The sequence below is a fragment of the Carassius auratus genome, chromosome 23 (genome assembly GCF_003368295.1).
Source record: "Carassius auratus strain Wakin chromosome 23, ASM336829v1, whole genome shotgun sequence".
NCBI classification, from domain to species: Eukaryota; Metazoa; Chordata; class Actinopteri; order Cypriniformes; family Cyprinidae; genus Carassius; species Carassius auratus.
The window spans coordinates 17,261,549-17,282,212 of NC_039265.1; the positions used below are offsets into that span (position 1 = coordinate 17,261,549).

At 35.8% G+C, this 20,664-nt stretch overlaps 2 protein-coding genes across 3 annotated transcripts; both read left to right on the forward strand.

Moving 5' to 3' along the window:
* Positions 1-7,363: 7,363 nt before the first annotated feature.
* Positions 7,364-10,553, forward strand: hoxc11a (homeobox C11a). Its single transcript, XM_026200176.1, has 2 exons — positions 7,364-8,105; positions 9,492-10,553. Exons 1-2 carry the CDS (start codon positions 7,409-7,411, stop codon positions 9,722-9,724), a joined length of 930 nt encoding a protein of 309 aa, XP_026055961.1. The 5' UTR covers positions 7,364-7,408; the 3' UTR covers positions 9,725-10,553.
* Positions 10,554-11,274: 721 nt separating this feature from the next.
* hoxc10a (homeobox C10a) lies at positions 11,275-19,326 on the forward strand. Of its 2 annotated transcripts, XM_026200175.1 has the most exons (3): positions 11,275-11,555; positions 15,837-16,907; positions 18,556-19,326. In XM_026200175.1, the coding sequence occupies exons 2-3, from the start codon at positions 16,169-16,171 to the stop codon at positions 18,828-18,830; spliced, it is 1,014 nt and encodes a 337-aa protein (XP_026055960.1). In that variant the 5' UTR covers positions 11,275-11,555; positions 15,837-16,168; the 3' UTR covers positions 18,831-19,326. The 2 variants fall into 2 exon arrangements, with proteins under 2 accessions (XP_026055960.1, XP_026055959.1); XM_026200174.1 differs by lacking the exon at positions 11,275-11,555 and having other exon boundaries at positions 15,167-16,907.
* Positions 19,327-20,664: the final 1,338 nt, after the last annotated feature.

Here is a 20,664-nt window from a genome sequence, read left to right on the forward strand (position 1 = left end):
AACAGTATTGATATGCTTTATGTTGTAAATGGTAAAGACATCCACCTAGTGGATAAATGGAACAGACGCCGAAACAGGGGCCCATGCATGAGGACTAACTGCAAGGACATGTAATCATTTTCTTGCCCTGTTTTGCAACTGTGGATAGTTAAATGCTTTTCGTAAAGTGCTTCAGCAATTTCCTAGTTCATTGCAAAAATATCTAGTGTGTGAACATTAGCATTTGATTACTCATTGATAACTATTTGGTTACTGAAAACTTCTAACAAAAAATGCAGTGGAATTTAGTGAGTTTTAGGACCAACTTGTAATCTAATGTTGATCAGGAGTTAAACATTGTTAAACCAAACGTAATATGTAACATATTCTGATTTTTTATTTTATATAGTTTAAAAAAAAAAATAGATATTTCCTATTTAAATCAATAGGGAATCACTGAATATTTAGTCGAATGGAAATAAAGTGGATCTTATGGTAAAGATGGTTCCAAAGCCAAAGCTTAGTGTCAAGTCTATTGGCTTCCTTACAAGCAAATGCGCTGGAATCGTAACAATGCCATTTTATGTGTTTGCGGCGCTTTTGACTTTGAGACTGGCCAAATCTGTTTATGACGAGTCGTCTCCCCGGCTCAGAGGTCATTGAGCACCTCAATGCCCTTCATACAAAACTTGTGTAGTCATGTGGTTCACTAAGTGGTTCACAATCTGAATCTGCTGCAGCCTGGATTTAAACTGGGTTTGTCTGGCCAGAGAAGAAAGACAAACTGTTTCGACACACTATTTTCCCATTTAATACTGTAAAGCTGCTTTGACACAATTTGCATCGTAAAAAGCGTTAGCTATATAAATAATGGTGAGTTGACTAAGTGCTCTAGATCTCCCCTGCTCCTATCACAGACGTGTGGTCTGGAGAACGACCTTCTGGCTTCCCTTGTACTACACGCATGTTTGTGAATGTGTGTATGTCTGTGAAAGGGGGTTTACGTGTAACTAAGTAATTGAGACAGAAATATTTATTGAAAATGAATAGTTTTATAAACACTATATAAACGTGTATATGCTCGCCTTAACCTGCTAGAAACTTCAATATTTAGCTTATGCAACGGTTTGGGTACTTCTGTATTTAAACAGTACGAGCATTGACTTGGCCTAACTAAATACGAATAGACGAATAATTACAATTATTGTAACTGCACTGGAAAATGGCTTTCTTTCAGGCTTATTTCATTTGATTAAAAGGTTATATTAAAAACGAACCGTTATTCGCACATTTATTTGTTATATTGTGCAAAAAATTTTAATGCTAATGTTAAAAATCCATATAGTAAATTAATTGCTAATTGTATTGTAATTTGTAATTTATTTTGCTTAAAATATTAATATTTATTATAAGATTTCTTATTCTGTTGGAACAATACCATTGTTGCACTTTTTCTTATTTTTCCCTCTATGTGGCATTTACCTATTTCACTTATTAACTTAAAAACAAGATGTTTGGAATAAAAAAAAAATCTGTTTATTTTCTGTTTTTATTTGCTCACTTTATTAAATTTAATTATGTATCGTCGTTTAATTGCCACTCACGGGTATGTCAACTTTCATCAGTTAGCCTATCTAATCTTTCATATACAAATAAAAATCATTATTTACAGTTTTTTTGGATAGGAGCCGATATATATTTCTTTTGAATTATAAAACATTTTAAGCATTTAGCTTTTTAAGCTAAAGTCTTTAAATACATCTTACCAAAGCCATGAGACATTTTTCTATAAAACTACGGCTCGTCGTCAAAAAATCCACAACTCTAAAGCATAGCCTATATTTATTGCATGCCTGCTTTTTAATCCGCGATTACGAAATAAAAACTGTATGATGTTTACATTTCTATACTAAATGTATGCCTGCTTCAACCAGCATGAGAGCTTATTTTCTTGTAGTGTGGTTAAGTAGTTGGGAAAAAACTAATTGTAATGCGTTGATCTGCAATACAACCTGAGCGCAAAAAAAACTAAAAAAAAGCCTGTTGTCCTACGAAAGAAAAAAATTGTTGAAAAAATGTTACTTAACTTAGTATTTCATAACTAAGTATTGAGTTTGGAAGAAAATATTCTCATTTGCAAACAATTGGTTTGACTTATTTATACAAAGTTTGGGGCCTTCTTTCCCATCCCACCCCTTGAGTTAGCCCTGTTTTAGTGGGCGGGAGCAACTTACAAATTGAAGGTCAAGTTAGTGTGTCCCATATATAGCCAAGTATTTATGTAGATGGTGTAGACAACATTCAAGCATTACTACGAAGTTAAAGAACCCCAGATATTACACTGAATCATAAAATATATTTTGTAATAATTTCGTTGAGAGTGCATAAACATTTCAACTCCTTTTATAAATGCAACAGTTCATTTAACAAATATATATCACACATATAAGAAATCATCCGATTCGTAGTCTTTTGCCATAAATAGCCATTTACTTGCGATGTAGATGCGTAATAAGGAAAGTATTCTAAGTACGTTTAATTATTTGGTAAACGGGGCGAATATAATCATTTACAATGTTTATTGTGTCAACCCTTTGAATGAATGCTAAACCTGGATCCATCTTTAAAGTGATTATACAATTTATATCCAGATATTCGTGTAACTATACACCAGTATGCGGAGTAAAGTCCTGGAAATATTTACTAGTGATTTTTGCTAATGTAGTTTGGTAGCCTCTAACACTTTAAAAAAGCCATATGGCTACATGCCAAAAATGAAGATAGACACCACTAGCGTGAATGCTCTGCTTTCAGACACACCCTGAGCATGTTATTTAAAATTGCAATGTTGCTTACAAATAAAATTGTGCAGCAGCCACTGTCATATTAGAGACTTTGTTGTGAGTAGCCTACATACCTTTATCTTGTCACCATTTCCCATCGGGTGGAAATCTGTTTTCCGCAATAAATATAATTCATTTTACGGTCGGCGAAACCGTTTGATTATTAAAATATATATTAAGCAAACATCTTGGTAGTTTATGTAAGGAGTGTGACTGGAGTGACTTTTTTTTTAACGAATGCGTTAACTAAATATTTTCAACTCTTTTTTTTTTCTTGACAAAAAGTAAAATAAGTATATATATATATATATATATATATGTGTGTGTGTGTGTGTGTGTGTGTGTGTGTGTGTGTGTGTTTGACAAAAATACCTAAATGTTAAAGCCATTTTTGCACAAGGTAAATATGAATTTGCCGGATTATACTGAAATTCCAGCTTGCTGAAGCGCCTCAGCTACACTTAAATGAGCCGTAGCCACGGATACAGCCATATGTTTATTTGACATAGGCCTGGCTAATGCTGATTTTGGAGTTGATTATTACATTTTTATGACATTACATTTTTTCATTACATTACAATTTTTACATCAGGTTTTGCATTTCAGTGCATTTGACCAAATAATGTACTTTGGATGTAACTAACAATGAAAATTATTATAAGTAGCTACATAAATGCACATTGGTGCGTATTTGAACAGGGTTTTTTACTACATGCATCATGCACCCACCCATTTTCTGTGCAATTTCTGTGCCATTTTTTATGGTTACAATGAGCGTTTGGTGAGTTGTTATTCTGAAATTGAAAAAAATTGGTTATTTTTGAAAGTCTCTTTTGGTGTATAATTTACGTGATATCTGCAAGACGATGGATACATCACTTCTTCTGTTTTTATTGTTATTATTCGAACAAAACGCAGAAGTCCGTGACTACAATATTAGTCGAGAATTTGGATTTTAATGTCAGATGTGAAAACAATTGCATAAATTAATATGTATGTGTAACAGTATATACAATCCTGTATTAATATACTACTAAGTTTTCTTTTTTTTTTTTAATCTTCTCATGAGGCAAAGTCGCCTATTGTTTAGGCCTATACGACTGGTGTGTGAAAGGTTGTTTTTTTTCACAGAAATGTACACAGTTAACCATATCTATTTCAGCTAAAGTTATTTTTTAATCCCGTGTACCCCGAATAACTAATTAATTAAAATCACTCAATATAATAAATATTATGCTATACTTCTGTTTTTTGTACATTATTTAACTTTTGAGTAACAAACTTCTAGGATTTCTATGACTGAGATGTCTAATTGATTAAACTGGGTACTGGTTGCCTGTGCTAACGCTCTACAGCTAAGCACTACAAAGACCACCGTAAAAAGAAGGGCCATTTTTGTTGTTGCTTGAATCTGTTCACAGCTCATACGAGCGAGTTTAACAGCCCGACTTACATCCAATTAAATTTATCTAGGCCATGAGGGGACAGTAATGCTATTACACAGTTTCCCTTTTTAGCCCTGCTGAGGTTTTAGCCCTAGAGGTAAACTGAAGGGCCCTTGAGTGTTGCCTACAACTGTTGTTTGGTCTCGTTGATGTATGACGACTACTGATTATGTTTCATTTTCTGTCCCTGTTCCATCGGTATGAGGCCAACGCATTTTGTGTTGATACACGAATGAAACTGGCAACCAGACAAATACTTGCTGAGATTTGCCGCTCTGGTTATTGCTCCAGATATCTATGCTAAAGCATGAGCCTCTTCGTTTTAGTTCGAGCAACAATAATGAGCGACTCCCATCATTAACTCTATAATTATAGATCTGAGACTGAAATTGCAAAAATTCCATTGGCAACGCCGTACAGCTCACGGCCCTTCATGGTGATGTTTTTTTAGGAGAAGAATGGTAAACATTTACAACACCTCTGTCCCCGGTCTCTCTAGACTCTAAACGTCTTTCTAACTTTTCTTTCCAGCTGAACTTGCCCCTTCAATTCAACAGCTACATCACAATATTCACAATTGTCCAAATCTCCAGCAGGGGCAGAGTATTTGTGGGGATATAGTGCTTGTTTAGAGAAAGAAAAGGGCGCGCCTTTGTTGAATTTCAGGGTCCTACAGCTAGTTGTTTAATGTTTAAGCTATATGATGGCATCGAAATAGTTTACAAGCATGTATATTCTGATGAACAACGATGACAAAATCAGGAACAAAATACGTCAGATTAAGTAGTAGTAGTAGTTGTTGTTGTTGTTACGCAATGCGGAAATACAAGTGTGGACTTCGGTATGAAACAAACATGAACACAATGGGAACATGTCAGTTATCAGTAGTTATCTTGCCAAGTCTTTCTGGCATTAACACGTTTATACTAGACAAAAGGACTATACGACTCGGAATGGGGAACAAAAATCTATATTGTTCCGGTTTAAAAATGGTTTCTAGATAGTGTTTTGGCTCAAATAGGTGACACAGATATGTTTACTATAGTTTGTGCTCCTTTAAAATAACTTTTAGACCTGGATGACTGAAACCATAATGCATCTTTCGTCGGTCATTTTTAGTTAAAGATTTTATTCCGTCGGACTTTTTAATTATTTACCTTTTGTTTGTTTTCTGTAGAACAAAGCATTTCTTGCTTTTCCGCTGTTAGGCCTTTTATGGCGGCCGCAGTGAGAATTTTAGTGGTCAAATTCAAGTGCTGGGTCTGGGCAGCTGTCTGCTTTCTTTGTACTTGGTTGAAGGCATATTACACACCAACCTTTTGTCAATTTTGAGAGGGCTCAGTTCAGAGACTCATATAGTCATTGCCACATACCTTTAACTAAAACAGCGATCAGATAGCCCTAAGCCAAATGCGGTTTAAAAAGACAACTAACTTTTAGTTGCGACGTCCAGTACAGCTGATATGACTTTTTTCCACTATCGGCGATAGGCTGTATATGTTAATAGGGACACTCTAAAAGGTGTTTTCAATACATAATAGACCTATAAATATATATATATATTTTTTTTTTTGAAGACAAACTATTAAAACAATTGTTAAGATAAACAATGGTGCAGTTTAATAGTATAGTATAGTATAGTATGTTATTAGTATATGCGATGTTTTGAGAAAAGTTTTCCTGACCGGTCATTAGATCTTTAGACATGCATATAGCCTATCTGAACATGAACTAATAGTTAATTAAAAATAAATAAATAATTTTAAATGAGTGCTATATGCTGAATTAATTTTACTATTATTATAGTTTATTTCACGAAATAGATTTAGTTTTAACATTACTAGTATTACTATAGATCTTTTAATATTAACAATGAATTTTAAATTATAAGCAATATTTTCAACATTCAGTTGCAAAAAGCAAAACATTTTTGGCTTAGTTTAATAGACGCTGAAGGGTACATATTGAAACTGGATAGCATGTTTTGCCTTAAACAGATGCCTCTCATAAAATGGTCTCAGAGATTTAAAATATCCAAGGGATCATTTGACGTACTTTACACGTTAAATGCGAAAACGTGTGGTGCTTAAAGTGTAAGGAAGTTCGAACACAATAGTATATTTTACATAATTGTATTTATTTATTTATTTTATTTCATTTGAACAGTGTTTTACATTCACGATAAAGGCATCTTGAATCATAGGTAGCATCATTCACCACACTTTTGTTTTGTTTCGTTGATTAAAACCAAGAGAAAAGTTTTTCCCATTTTAAAATTAAACCACATCCAAACGTAAACATAGATCAGTGTTAACTTTGTGGTTATACAAGCAATGACTGATATTTCCGGGTAGATTAATTGATAATTTTCTGATAAAGTTCCAAATGTTTTTCATCTCACCAGAAAAAAAAAAGGCAAACTCACAAATGTTCTATTATTATATTCAAGAACTGGGTGGAGCTGACACGTGACATCTATAAGGCACATTTGCTTATCAAACCATGTAGCCTATAAACATATATGCTCTATGTATTTAAAGCATATATGTTTATATAAATATATATAATATGACATGGATTGTCATAAAAATTCTATGCACTTGAATAAAAGCAACCTGACAATGCGGTATAAGTCGACCCTTAAAAATAAGCAGTGCAGCAATCAACACAACAACACAAAAATAAATCATACCAGTCATATTTAACAGTCGTTCTTTTAAAGTTTTAATAGTTTGGTTACATGCGAAAGACACAGATTAAAACATACATGCTGCGATATACATGAAAACAATGTGTGTTTTCTCAGACTCGTAAAATCAGCGATAGGCTACTCAGAGGCTCCAACACACATACACATAAACAGAAAATACATCTCTTCGTTCTTTCAAAACCAAAAGATGTTACTGTTTTACATTGTCTTGCATGATTTGAAAAGCAATCGTTTGAATCTCACAGATCTTACCCAGCTGAACCACTCCTACGCATCCATGTGTTCCAAATTGATATATGACAATATCTACTTTCGATCACGTGTTGCGGGGCGACTTAGACGGATTGCGCGTCATCTCGCCTTCCCAAATTTTCTTCTTCTGCAGCTCGAATCCAAAACATCATATCTGTAGTACGGACTACAGGAGAAAGATGTTTAACTCTGTTAATCTGGGCAACTTCTGCTCCCAGACGCGTAAGGACCGGACATCCGAGTTTGGGGACAGGACTGGCTGTGCCTCAAACATCTACCTCCCCAGCTGCACCTACTACGTTCCCGAGTTTTCCGCCGTCTCTTCGTTTCTTCCACAGGGGCCCTCGCGACAAATCACATACCCCTATTCCACAAATCTATCTCAAGTGCAACCAGTGCGAGATGTTTCCTATGGTCTGGACCCCTCCAGCAAGTGGCACCACAGAACCAACTATGCATCGTGCTACTCAGGAGAAGATCTGGTGCACAGAGACTGTCTTCCGCCATCCACCATGACAGAAATGCTCATGAAAAACGAGAGTGTGTACAGCCATCACCACCACCACCACCAGCATCATCCGAGCTCTAGCCACCCGTCCACTGGCTTCTATGCCGGCGTGGGGAAAAACAACGTGCTCCCTCAAGGTTTCGACCGCTTTTTTGAAACCGCCTATTGTAGCACGGACAATCAGTCAGAACATTGTTTACAAAAGAGCGAGATGAACAAATTAGAGACTTCGTCCCAGCAACCCACAGCTGTTTCCGCAGCCCAAGAGCCGGAAAAGGACGCAGAGGATGAGGAGGAACATACAAATTCGGGCTCGTGCACTTCAGCAGCTACTAAGGACGGCAACGCAAGCAAGAGCAGCCATTCGAGTAGGTACCGAAACTGTAAATGGTGAAAGGTTAAGGGACTAGCCCGGTGTTTTGTCGGTCAGATTTTATGTGGAGTTTTATAAGCATTCAAAGGATTTTATTATAACCTACAAAGCTCTTTCCTCCAACGAAAAGAATTTTTACGATGGGAAAGCGCTTTGAAAAAAGAGGATGTTATACACAGACGATACTATCCCAGAGTCTGTGAAATTTTAAGAGCGCGCTATTGTGACAAATGCTAACTTTGATCATGAACTTGCGTTGAGCATTGCAAGGGATTTTCTCGTTTAGCTGTCGGGGATAAAAACCAATTGGGCAGAACATTACTTTTGACATACTGTGAATTTTGTTTTAGCAGCGTGAATGTAAACTAGCTTAGTCCTTATTAGCTCTTAAACGTGCAGTGACTTGAGTTACCGTGGGGTTGATGTAGCCAACATAGTCAATGGCCATTCAATGTTAGTGCTTGCCCGGTGCTAATGACTGTCAGATCTGTCTCTATTTCTAGCTATTTATCTATAAATTAAATCATTTTAAGGAGGAATTTCACCATTTGGAAATATGTTGCAATGTAAAGTTTGCATAAATGTAGCATAATCATGAAGGCAATCAGAACTGCCGTTATTACCTTTCAGTAAACACAAATTAATATTTTAGATTTTTGCTGTTTTGTCATTGCGGCGCTTTATAAACCGTAAATATAGCTTTCAGAAGAGAAGCTAGCATTCACGGCCATTCACATGAGACACTACCCCAGGCCCACAGTATTTTTTTGTATTTTAAAAACATATTACATGTATGAGGTCAAGGGTTCTATAATTTGCGAAACACATTTATTAATTAATATGACACAAAAATATGGAAACTACATATACAGTAAATAAAATTACTTTAAAGTTCCAAGTACTAAAAAAGTTGCCTGCTGTCTATTGATAATACTTTTTTTGTTTATGGTTCTACAGAGTTTGTTTTAAAAAAGTTTGTTTTAAAAAAGCCTATATTTACGGTTGTTCTACTGTTTACACACGTTAGTGTTTTTGCATCGGAGTGGCATTCATAGTTTGGTCTGCTTACTCACATCTGTAAGCTTAGATGAAATCTCACACTGGAAATTACAAATACTTCTTCCATGGAAAAAAATTATATATAGCTATATATGAGTATTTTTATATTTATAAATTTATATATATATATATATATATATATATATATATATATATATATATATATATATATATATATATATATATATATTAATATATATATATATATATTAATATATGAGTGTGTGTGTGTGTTATGCATTTATAAATATCTCATTGTGTTATTGCAGAAAAAAAAAATTATAATGTGATTATTCAAAGTGTCTCTTTTGATTATCCCAAGGTATCCCGCGCACAAGAAAGAAGAGATGTCCATACTCCAAGTTTCAGATTCGTGAACTGGAACGAGAATTTTTTTTTAACGTTTACATCAACAAGGAGAAAAGGCTGCAGCTGTCCAGAATGTTAAACCTTACTGACAGACAAGTCAAGATATGGTTTCAAAATCGTAGAATGAAAGAAAAGAAATTAAGCAGAGATCGCCTGCAGTATTTCTCTGGGAATCCGTTGTTGTGATTGTTGAAATTGTGTTGCCTTTTATTTAATATCTCTGCAAACTAAAATTAAAAATGTCCATCAAGCTAATTAAATCATTAGAAAATGTGTTTGTTGCGGCCAGCAGCAGTACTAAAAACTGTTAGCCTTGTTTGATTGTAATGGCTGAGGTTGGGAGAGAAAAATGCAAATTTGCTTAATGTCAAATTAAACCGGCATTTCTAGTTTGTGATTCACAAACTAAAAGGTATACCTAACAAGTTTAGTGTTTTTGTTTTGTTTGTTTTTTGTATGTATGTGACATATTTTAAGTGAAATGTTTAAAATCTTCACTTTGAAAATAGTCACAAAATAGCTTACTATAATATATTATAAAATTGTACCCTCTATCATTTTATGGTTGTATATATGTACATTAAAACACATACACTCGACTCTGGTTCGAATCTGGAGATGTCATACTTTTTTATGTTTTCACCATTTAGAACTGTGACTTGTACAGTCTGTAATATTGTATTCCTTGTACAGAGTTTATGCATTGTGCATTCGTGAATGTAAATATAATGTTATTTTGAGTATCCTCACCCTATCCCTGCTGCTATTTTTCTTTACATTGCATTTACAGCCTTGTGAGCTTTGTCGTTCGATTATTTAAATTATTTGATGTACGCCCAGAGTTCTCATTTATTTTGGAGGGATAGCTCAGCGATCCGATTTGGCCTGTGTACAACATATTAATCCAAAATAAACACAAATAAAAGTAAACTGATATATGTCAATTGTGACTTGATTTTAAAAAAAATCATAAGGTAATCTATGGTGAAGTAAAATGTGTATAACAACAGAGATCTAAGAGAAGATATAATAAACTGACCACTGCCAAGTAATGAAAACTCTCTATCTCTCTCTTGCTCTATCTCTCCCAGTTCGTCGTCTCCCTCTCACACGTTAGTTCAAGTCTATTAATATTAAGCTATTGTTGTTTTGCACTGAAAACTGGCTAATAAATGTGTTTAATATTTAGAGTTTATTTTAGCAGAATTTTAGGAATGTTAAAACGTTTTGTCAGTAGTCGTTTCATTAAAATTAGAAATTAGACTACTGAAATGATGATGACCAGGAAAGGGATTCATGAAACACGTCAAAAATTTAGAGAGCATTTCGGTAACGTCTTTTAGTACCTTCTAAATGGAATCGCCACTCTTGTAGTCTAGACACTGCAATAAAGCCAGAGCCCTAAATTGCCTTTTTTCTTACTTAATTGCACCGTCTGTTCGAGAGGAATGGTGTTCGCTTCCGCAGTAAATAGTAAACAAGAAAGTCCGGCTGCTTGTACAAAAAACTAAGACGTTTAAAAATGAACACTTATTGGCTAGATGCAAGAAACCTATCAAATGATAACGCTGAGTGTAGTCCGTTCACATGGAATCATCTCTTTAGAAGAAGCTGAGCTCCGCGCATCTTGCGTTCTTAGAGACGAACAGAACAGAAAGTGAGATATTTATTTTGCGGTGTATGCTCACAAGGGTTGGGGGTATTGCATGTTGTCCCCATGTGCAGGTTTATACGTGATCACGCTACACGAATTTTGTCACAACATGTGGGCTCATAAGCCGTGCAAGTGTGCTGTTGGCACTTATGCGTATGAAGGAAAAGATATAATTAAAAAGTTGTCTTTGAACTTCAATAATGTCAAGGCCTTCACCTTTAACCTATTGCAATAAAGCGGAATCAAGGAGCCCCTTTTGTCAGGAAACGTGGTGAACAGAACAGAACCAATCAGCGCAAGTGGGAAAGGACCAAGGAATGCCTAAGAAGTAACACTTTGACCTCTCGCATTAAACTACAGCAGGTAACTTTTCCAGTTTTAGCACTCCCATTAAATACACTTTATTGTCTCTGTTAAATGCAATATTTTCATGCATGAAATATTTTATGACATTTTGGCATGTTCTTGACTATTTAAGATTGATTGGTTGTGACTTTTCCCGGGTAACAGGAAATAGATTTCTGACGGGTTTAAAACAGAAATCGGAGTATTACGAACGCGAATAGTAAACGGAGGGGAGGTCCTTGCGCGCCGAATTACTGTACTGATTTATTGCTGAGATTTAAAAACAGTTAACTGTATTGAAACACAACACATGCGTTCCTTTGTAAATTCCGAAAATAGAGACGTATGTGTGTGTAATGTGTTAGTGCAGCGGATTCATTGCTAGTGATCTTTGCTTGTAGAACTGTGGGAGAGAAATGGCGGGTGGGGAGGGGAAGGGGGCATAGGGATCAAGGCTGGAAGGCTTGTCTTCTTGTCACACCCACCAACCTTGGCCCTGGCTCAGTGACGTGGTTCATTTGCTGAATTCCTCTCTCTTGCTTCGTCACACAGAGGAGCAGGAACTTGGAACGTCCACCTATCAAAAGCCGGAGCTACTGTCGCCTCCAAACCGAAGCAATAAGCTCGTAGACTTATGAACAATGGTCATAAAATATGCATTTCTTGCCTTGGGGTTGATTTGATTCATACATGAGGCTTTCCAAAACAAACTGTTTGTTTGTTGTTAGACGTTTTTCATTATATGGCTATCCTATATATTCCGAATAGAATAGTTATATCCGCAAAACGGAAAGCAAAGGTTGAATGGAACTCTTTCGAATGAGCTCATAGCTGACAAGGAAAATGGCGGAGGCGTCAGCATAAAGACTGTGGACTTAGATGTAAATACAACCTGGATTTAATTTTAACGTATAAGTCACCATTCACCATTGAAATATCGGTTAAAAACATATTTGCATTCACAATATCAAGAGAATGTCAATATTTCTCTTAGGCTTGTACGTGTCCCATTCGGCAAATAATTGTCACTATTCCAATAATCTCAAATATAAAAATCATACACGTTTTTGTCACTATTTCAATATAAAACAAATATACAAATCAGACACGTTTCTCCCCCACCCCCGATCGGATTTCATAAATATTATCAAGTTGAAAGTGACAAAACATAAAGAGTTTCCAGTGTGTGTGGTCTGAAAGATTCAGTTGTGCATTGTTTTTTGTACTTCATGCAGTATACTGTACAGTCCATGGCGGACTTTGGACAGATCCTATTAACACTCTTTGTACGCTTTATACTTGCTTCCGCAGTCCTGTACTTGATGAAAAGCTGTAAATACAATCGCCACTGGTACCCACTAGTCATTTGTATGGTCTTTCGTGATATTAAAATTTAATATAATGCTGATGTGCTTTGCGATTACCGCTCTCTGATTTATAAATGTCTTTAAAACGTTACATGCATCAACCATAAATTTCCATATACCTCTGCGGGTGGACGCCTGTTTGGTGAGGGGAAACGGTTAAAAAGCGGGTCGCTTTAAATTGGAAATATGTTTTATGGTGGTTTAAGTTCCCAAAAAGGCACGGGATACCCATCGAATCCCTGCCCTGTTTTTACTCGTTTCAAAGCCAACAGACTGGAGGCATGCGCGGTTAAACAGGACATCTTGTGTTTCACTTTTCAAAGTCGCTTTGACGACTTTTCTTTATTCTTTTAATTGCAACTTAGCCTACATCACAGTACATGTAACGATCCGAAATCAGTACCTGTTAAAAAAACATCATCTTCGCAGGGAAAACATCCATCTTGCAGAATGTAACATAAAAAGTCTAATTATTGTAATATATATATATATATATATATATATATATATATATATATATATATATATATATATATATATATATACACACACACACAGGCTACACACTTTCTTGTTTTGTACAACCCGAATGTGGTGCAATTCAATATTCTGTGTGATAGATATTTGATCCCCCAATGAAAAGGGAATTAGCTTTCTCTGTTTAACAGTAACAGCTGCATGTCGACTTTTAATAGTATCACAGACTTCACTCGAAGAGAAGGGAATGTTTAAAATATATATGTTAAAAAGGCTTAGAGCCTTTTAATTTTTCTTTTCGGCATGCACGGACGAACAGAGAAATAAGTGATTCAGACACAGTAAGAGTCCACCAAATTGCTATTAGTTTTGTTTGTTACAATTTGTTGTTGTTGTTTTAATCCTATGAAATACATTTGCTTTGAAAAAAGAAACAAAAGAACAGTTTATAACACGATTTTTATTTACATAAAAAAACAATGACATATTAGCCTTTAATTAAATCGTAAATACACTTTAATTATACATACATAATCATTTGTTCTCAAGAACGTACTTTCGCTGCAATTCATTCATCCATATACATCATGTACATTCATTTTTAATATTTTCATTGGGCCCTTTTTCGTTTTTTCTAGACAGTAGAACATGATATCACAGTGAACAATGTTTACAGCAATTTAAATATGTAAATATATTTTTGAAATACATTTTCCTTGTACTCACATCTGGAAAGGCTGTGCCATTGTAGATGGAGAACTTTACCTGTAATGAATTAAGACGCTTAAGCATGTTTGTTGTTTATATGTCTGGTTTCTATTCAACGTAGTCCTGATATCTACATTATTTCGTTGGACGCTACAGATTGTTAAGAGAATTTCAAATGAGATGCATTTTCTATCTAAACAATATTATAAAGAACATATAGTGTGTGTGTGTGTGTGTGGATAGATAGATAGATAGATAGATAGATACATACATACATAGACACACGCACTTTGATAAACACTTTTTTTTTTTTTCAAAAATAGCCCCTTTTAATAATATGCATTTCACATTTATATTATTAACTTGTGCATTTAATAATAAAACATACAATTAAAATATTGGTGTGCACTACAAAGCATACAACGTAGGCTACTGAATAAGAAGTGTGTGGATTAGATCTAAAACCTCAAAGTATATGTTCATATTCTGTCATGAAAGTGTATTTGTTTGTTCTAAAATGCTGAGTGACAAGAGAACTGACCAATCAAAACAATCCCCCATGTCTCAAGCTGGGACACAGGCGCTGACCCCGTTGAGAAATGCATTGGCCAGCAAACACAGAAAAGATCATTCAAGTCCAAGGGGTAATAAGAACACAAATTATATAAATTGTTGTAAACAATAGCAAAAATGACCTGCATAGAACATGAAAATACGTTAAGCTTTAGGCTACGTTTTTTCCTATAGTACATTGTGTACTGTCATTAATCTAGCGATGCAACTTGGTAAAACTGCATAATAAGAAACTGTTGAAGACGAAGCGTGTTATTTTACCTTTCACAATTTTGAAATCTGTATTAAAATCGAAAACCACATTTATGTAGTGCGCATAAAAGGAAATACCGTAGTAACCAGAAAAAAATTCCATCTGTTTGACGAAAACTTCCTAATGCAAATTGTTTCACACGCAACCGGGTACATATATATATATATATATATATATATATATATATATATATATATATATATATATATATATATATATATATATAAAATCAAAAAGGTATGATAAAATTCTACATACTATCTGTATACTAAACACTCACAAAGGAAACGCTAACAACAAATAAAATAAAGTGTAGGCTATGGAATACGTAATTGCATGTAATTCACTTTGAATTATTTTAAAGTTTATTTTAAAGGATCAATTTTGCTTTTCATGCATTTATAAACAGCTGCAAACGCAACTAAAATGTTTTTCTTGATAATATATGGACAATCAAAAATAACAACAAAAAAACAGTTCTTTCAGTTTGGAGAAAATATATAAACCTTTCTCTTCTTATGTGTTTTTCCTATATATTTTAAAATTCCAGCACGTCAGTTTATTATGCAGAAAAAGATAGGAAAAACATAATACATAATAATCTTATTGTACAAAGACAAATAAAGCAAAGCAGCAATGTACAATATATTTAATACAAACATTTGTAATTGATCCACTAATGGAATCTGCAATAGAGCGATATTAACTAAAAACTGATTTAATAGTGTGTCGTGAGAGGAAAATAGACAGAATGTGTCTACATCGTCCCTAATCTATAAAATCGCAGGTCCACTTTAAATACATAGCCTACATTTATTCTTATAAAAGTGTAAAGCATTGCTTATTTGGATTACCTTTGTAATCAGTTTCTATAATTTCCATGAAGTGTTTAATTTACTTGCCTCTCTCTTTCTTTTGCAGACGCATAAGCCACGTATCTGAAGACAGCGATTGTTCTTTGTTCTGTTGTTGCTTTCCTTGCCCGTAAAAATCGGCTAGATGGCGCCATTGCTCCATGCTGTACCACATAAATTCAACAACTTGACCCCAGTGACGTCAAGACGGTCTGGCGCATCAAGGCCACTTTCAAAACCCTATTGGTCTGAAAATCACATGACAAAGCGCCTTGAATCCATAATTATGTTGCTGATATTTTTTGCCCCCCCAAAAGATGTCAGCGTCCTACTGTCCTTATCCACATCGGCATAGAGGAGATTGTTTTGAATCAAAAGAAAAACAAGTCAAGTAGCAAAATGTCATGCCCGAACAACGTGGCAGCCAACACATTCCTGATGGACTCGCTGGTGGGAGGAACGTCTCCTTACAGAGGTGAGAGCTATTCCACTAACTCTGGAATGTATATGCAAACGTCTGCAGAATATGGTTGCTCCATGATGGGTAGTTTTGGCATTGTTGGTACCCCTCTCTCCAAACGGGACGATCTGCAACCGACTGGGATGCATCTCAGCAGTTACCAGCACTCGCATTACCTGTCGCAGCGGGACACTTGGATCGCAGGATCTAAAACTTACAGAGGCTCACAACCTGTTGCCAAGCCTTTGCACCCATGCTCGTTTCCAGTCAGTAATGTGAAAGAGGAAGCGATTCCTTGTCTTTACCAGTCTGATATCGACAGCGCTAAGGAGTCCGCCGAGAAATCCACCTACATCCGTCTGGGAGACAATAACAGCCACCCGAATCAAAGCGCCGTCTCCACCCCCGAGTATTTCCGACGGAGCCAGGTGTACGCCAGTGAGAGGGGCCACCATGGAGATGAGTTCGGCTCGGACTTTAACCCAATAGCCAGAATATCCACGCCTGTTGAAGCACTAGCAGCAGATTCCTGTGTCAAAAGCAGCAAAGCAAGGCAGGACCCAGAAGACAAGGGAGGGAATACGCAGGAAGACGACATGGATCAGAGACAGACTAGAAAAGAGGAGAGTGTCTCAAAAACAGACAGTTGTACAGATGATTCCGAGAGCGAATTGAAAGGTGAAAACTAATTCATTCTCTCTCTGCCTCTATTAGGCTACTACTACTACTACTACCACAAACACACACACACAATAATAGCGCGCTCCCTTCTATGGAGGCAACAACATGGGAAATGACATCCAAGTTCCCATCAAAATAGAGGACCTTGTTGCACCGACGAATGTTCGGGCCCAGTGTGCATCATAACTGTCTTACAGGCCCACATGGGCTGTTCGTCTGTTATTACAGAACTGGAGTCAATTAAACAATATCATGACTACTTATAATTGAATCAGCGTGTAACACCGTTACCAAAATAAAAATAGGTCTTGGCACTGATATAAACAGGATCACCATACGCGCTGTGGTATAGTGCGCTCTTACACATCCACGCAAGTATAACAAAACAAACAGTAGACGTTAAATTCTATTAAATTAGATTTTTTATTGCACTCCAGTTGGTTGTTTACAGGCACAGTTATACCCGCTATAGGGAAATAAAAATGACGTCTACACCGCATCCCCCGCACAAATGCATGTAAATGTATGTAATTCAAAGTATTTTGTTTTGTTAATTTTTTCATACAGGTTCAAATTAATAATGAGAAATTCCATTAGTTTGTATAATTATTAGATGGTTTTGGTAAATTTTTGTGTAGAATTTTGTAGACAATGAACGAAAAAAACAATTGGCGTTTAAATAGCCTAAATAAAGTTATTTAAATTAAAACATTTAATTAATAAGGCATTTTTGCGCTTATATTGTAAATTTGTTTTCGTAATCGCTTGTTCTAAAATGTAAACCATTCCATTCAAATCTTATAAAGGAAATTTGAAATCAGTGTGTGGTCCTAAAATAATTAAATAAATACCTGTGGTTTACTAAATGTGTTACTGATATAACTGAGGCATACGACAAACAATTCTTACGTCTTTATTTAGCTTACTAAGCTCTATTATTCTCACACATGTAGTTAAATTCTGTCTTTTATAATGTATCATTCTAATTTCATTTTCAAGTATGACATTTTCTGAAATCTGCAGTATTAACACGCAGGTTGTTTCATTTGGAACAGTTGCGTCTTTTGTTTTCAAGTCTTGGCTGATGTTTTGTTAATTTAACATGACAAATTAGCCAAACATGAATGTTTTATATGGCTTTATGTTATTTGCATATTAATCATTATTTAGTTTAAGAATTTTTTTTTCTATTTTGGTTGAGGAGGTTTCAATTTCCAGGCCGAGTACCAATAGAGACTAAAATCACACAATTAAAATTGTGAAATTGGACGGATTTCTTTTCTTTTCTTTTCTTTTTTTTTTCTGTACAACGATACATGTGCAGATAATAATTGAAAATTCGTAAACATTATATATTACTTTAAACACGTAAATTAAATGAGCAAAATGGGGGAATCGGTATCGCTGCATATTGCTAATAAGAGCATTTTTAAATTAAACCGTTAGATCAAGTAGACTCTTAAGTGCAATAAATTCGACATAATGTTTATTCTGATTAACAACAACAACAAAAAGTATATTCATATTTTGTGGGGAAGAAACTAAATAATTTAATCAAGCGTGCATTTGTAGCGTCAAAGTCAGTTCTATCTTGCAATCATACTCCGGTATAACAGTTTTCTCCCTCTCTTGTTTACTTCTGCAGATGAGGCTAAATTGGAAAAAAACACGGGGAACTGGCTAAAAGCGAAAAGTGGACGAAAGAAGAGGTGTCCTTACACAAAGCATCAGACACTTGAGCTAGAGAAGGAGTTCTTGTTCAACATGTACTTGACTCGAGAGCGCCGTCTGGAGATCAGCAAGAGTATCAACCTCACAGACAGACAGGTCAAGATCTGGTTCCAAAACAGAAGGATGAAGCTAAAGAAGCTGAACAGAGAAAGTCGCGTCCGAGAGATAACCGGCTATAGTTTCAACTGAGCGCTTAAAACAGACAAAGGAAGAAATAAGAAATTACATTCTATCTCTCGTTTCCCACGCTCAGCCCCTCTCTATTACCTATTTAATCTCTCTTTTTTCTGATTTCTCCTTTTGCATTCACAGACTCACGCACACATACAAATACAGAATAGCAAGGCACTGGCCCGTGACTTTTAATGCAAAGGGACTTGACAGATCCTGCAAACAATATCTAGTTTATATCTAAGCCTAATTTATCATTGTTGAACAGACCAAAATAATAATTGTAATTATGCCAGTAGAGTAAGAAAAGGATGCTTGGTGCAAATTTTCGTGGCAGATTTGTAATTTAAAAAACAAGATGTCCATTCGATGTCTTAGATTAGTTTGTTTGCTGTCAGTGCGCTTGTCCTACAATGCGCCCTCTGTATATTGCATGCTTTGTTCTTTGACGTGTATTTGTCAATTTGATGTTTAACTCGAGAGGCTGATAAATAAAACAGGGGGTGGGAAACTATAATGTCCTGGTATGTCCTTCCCCTTGCATATTTTCTTCTGTATTCTGTTAACAGAGAAACTTTGGTTGAAGACAGGGAAGAGGGGCAGAAGGAGAAAGTGCATATCACTTTCAGTATGAGTGGGAGACCCATAACGTTGATTTAAATATTATCCAGGTGACCACAGTAAGTCAAGGTCATAAAATTGTAATGTCATGACGGTCCTGGAAAGCGCTGGGGGTGGATTTTATGATCTGCAAATATAATGTGCTGCTGCAGTAAAGATGCATTAAAAGGTGAGTGGAGGAGGGCTAATTCACATACTCGGAACTGCAATGTGCTGGCCTCACTGACGCGCTCAGCGGTCTGCCTGGCTGTTTTGGAACCAGGAACCTTTCATTATGGAGTAATGGAACGCTTTGATAAGATGGACTGAACACGGAAGAATGAACGACCTATACAGCGACGGTGAATGAATGAGTGGATCCTATGAGCTGCGTTAATCAGACCGTGTGCAGAACGTTCAAGGTAGGATAACGTTTTCCTTCTTTTTATCGATTGAGCTCGAGGGAGGCTGTTCTGGATACCCTCAAGCACTGACATGGATAACAGCTTTGATTTGAACGCATTTCTTGAGATGTGGACTTGTGCTTCTGACAGTTGTCGATAAGAGAGTGTTGTGGTAATTGCGCCCCATCTTCCAAGTTAAAGTTGTAGAGATCATCTTACACTGACATCTGTTATAAATAAACATCAGCTATTTGCAGTCCCACTGGATGACAATTATTCTCTTTTAACTACATTTTTTTTTATTTGATTACTTTCCTGGTCTGCAAAACGCCACAGAAAACACGTTTGACTGTAATTCTTGTTTAAGGTCTATACTCATTTGCATGCTACTAATTTGTTTCACTGAATCGTAGACATTTTTGTGTTGAAAATAGCAATGCTGGTTGATAGAAGAGTCAATTGTTGTTCAATTTGGTGTCAGTTCTCCGACCTACCCAAAGCTTTGGCCTTTCAGGCATAACAGAACTATCTATTATAATAGAACTATCACACAAGATGTTTGGTTAAATTTACGCTCGAGACTCTGAGGAATGGAATAAAATCCTTACTTATCTGTGCAGAGTTTGTTGTTTGACTCATCCTGTGGATAACGCCGTTACGCGCGGCTGGTGCGTGGTTTAGGTAGTTTCATGTTGTTGGGATTGGCTTCCTGGCTCGACAACAAGAAACTGCCTTGATTACGTCAGTTCGTCTTCATCAAGGGCGACAATTGCCGTTAAATTACACCCTGTGCAATGAAGTTTCCGCAAATGGCATTGTAAATGAACTGAACGATTATAGCCACAGCG

Coding starts and splice junctions, on each gene's coding strand:
- hoxc11a (XM_026200176.1), top strand. CDS start 7,409: ATGTTTAACTCTGTTAATCTGGGCAACTTCTGCTCCCAGACGCGTAAG. Junction 8,106..9,491: donor AAGCAAGAGCAGCCATTCGA/GTAGGTACCGAA, acceptor GATTATCCCAAG/GTATCCCGCGCACAAGAAAG.
- hoxc10a (XM_026200175.1), top strand. CDS start 16,169: ATGTCATGCCCGAACAACGTGGCAGCCAACACATTCCTGATGGACTCG. Junction 16,908..18,555: donor TTCCGAGAGCGAATTGAAAG/GTGAAAACTAAT, acceptor TTACTTCTGCAG/ATGAGGCTAAATTGGAAAAA.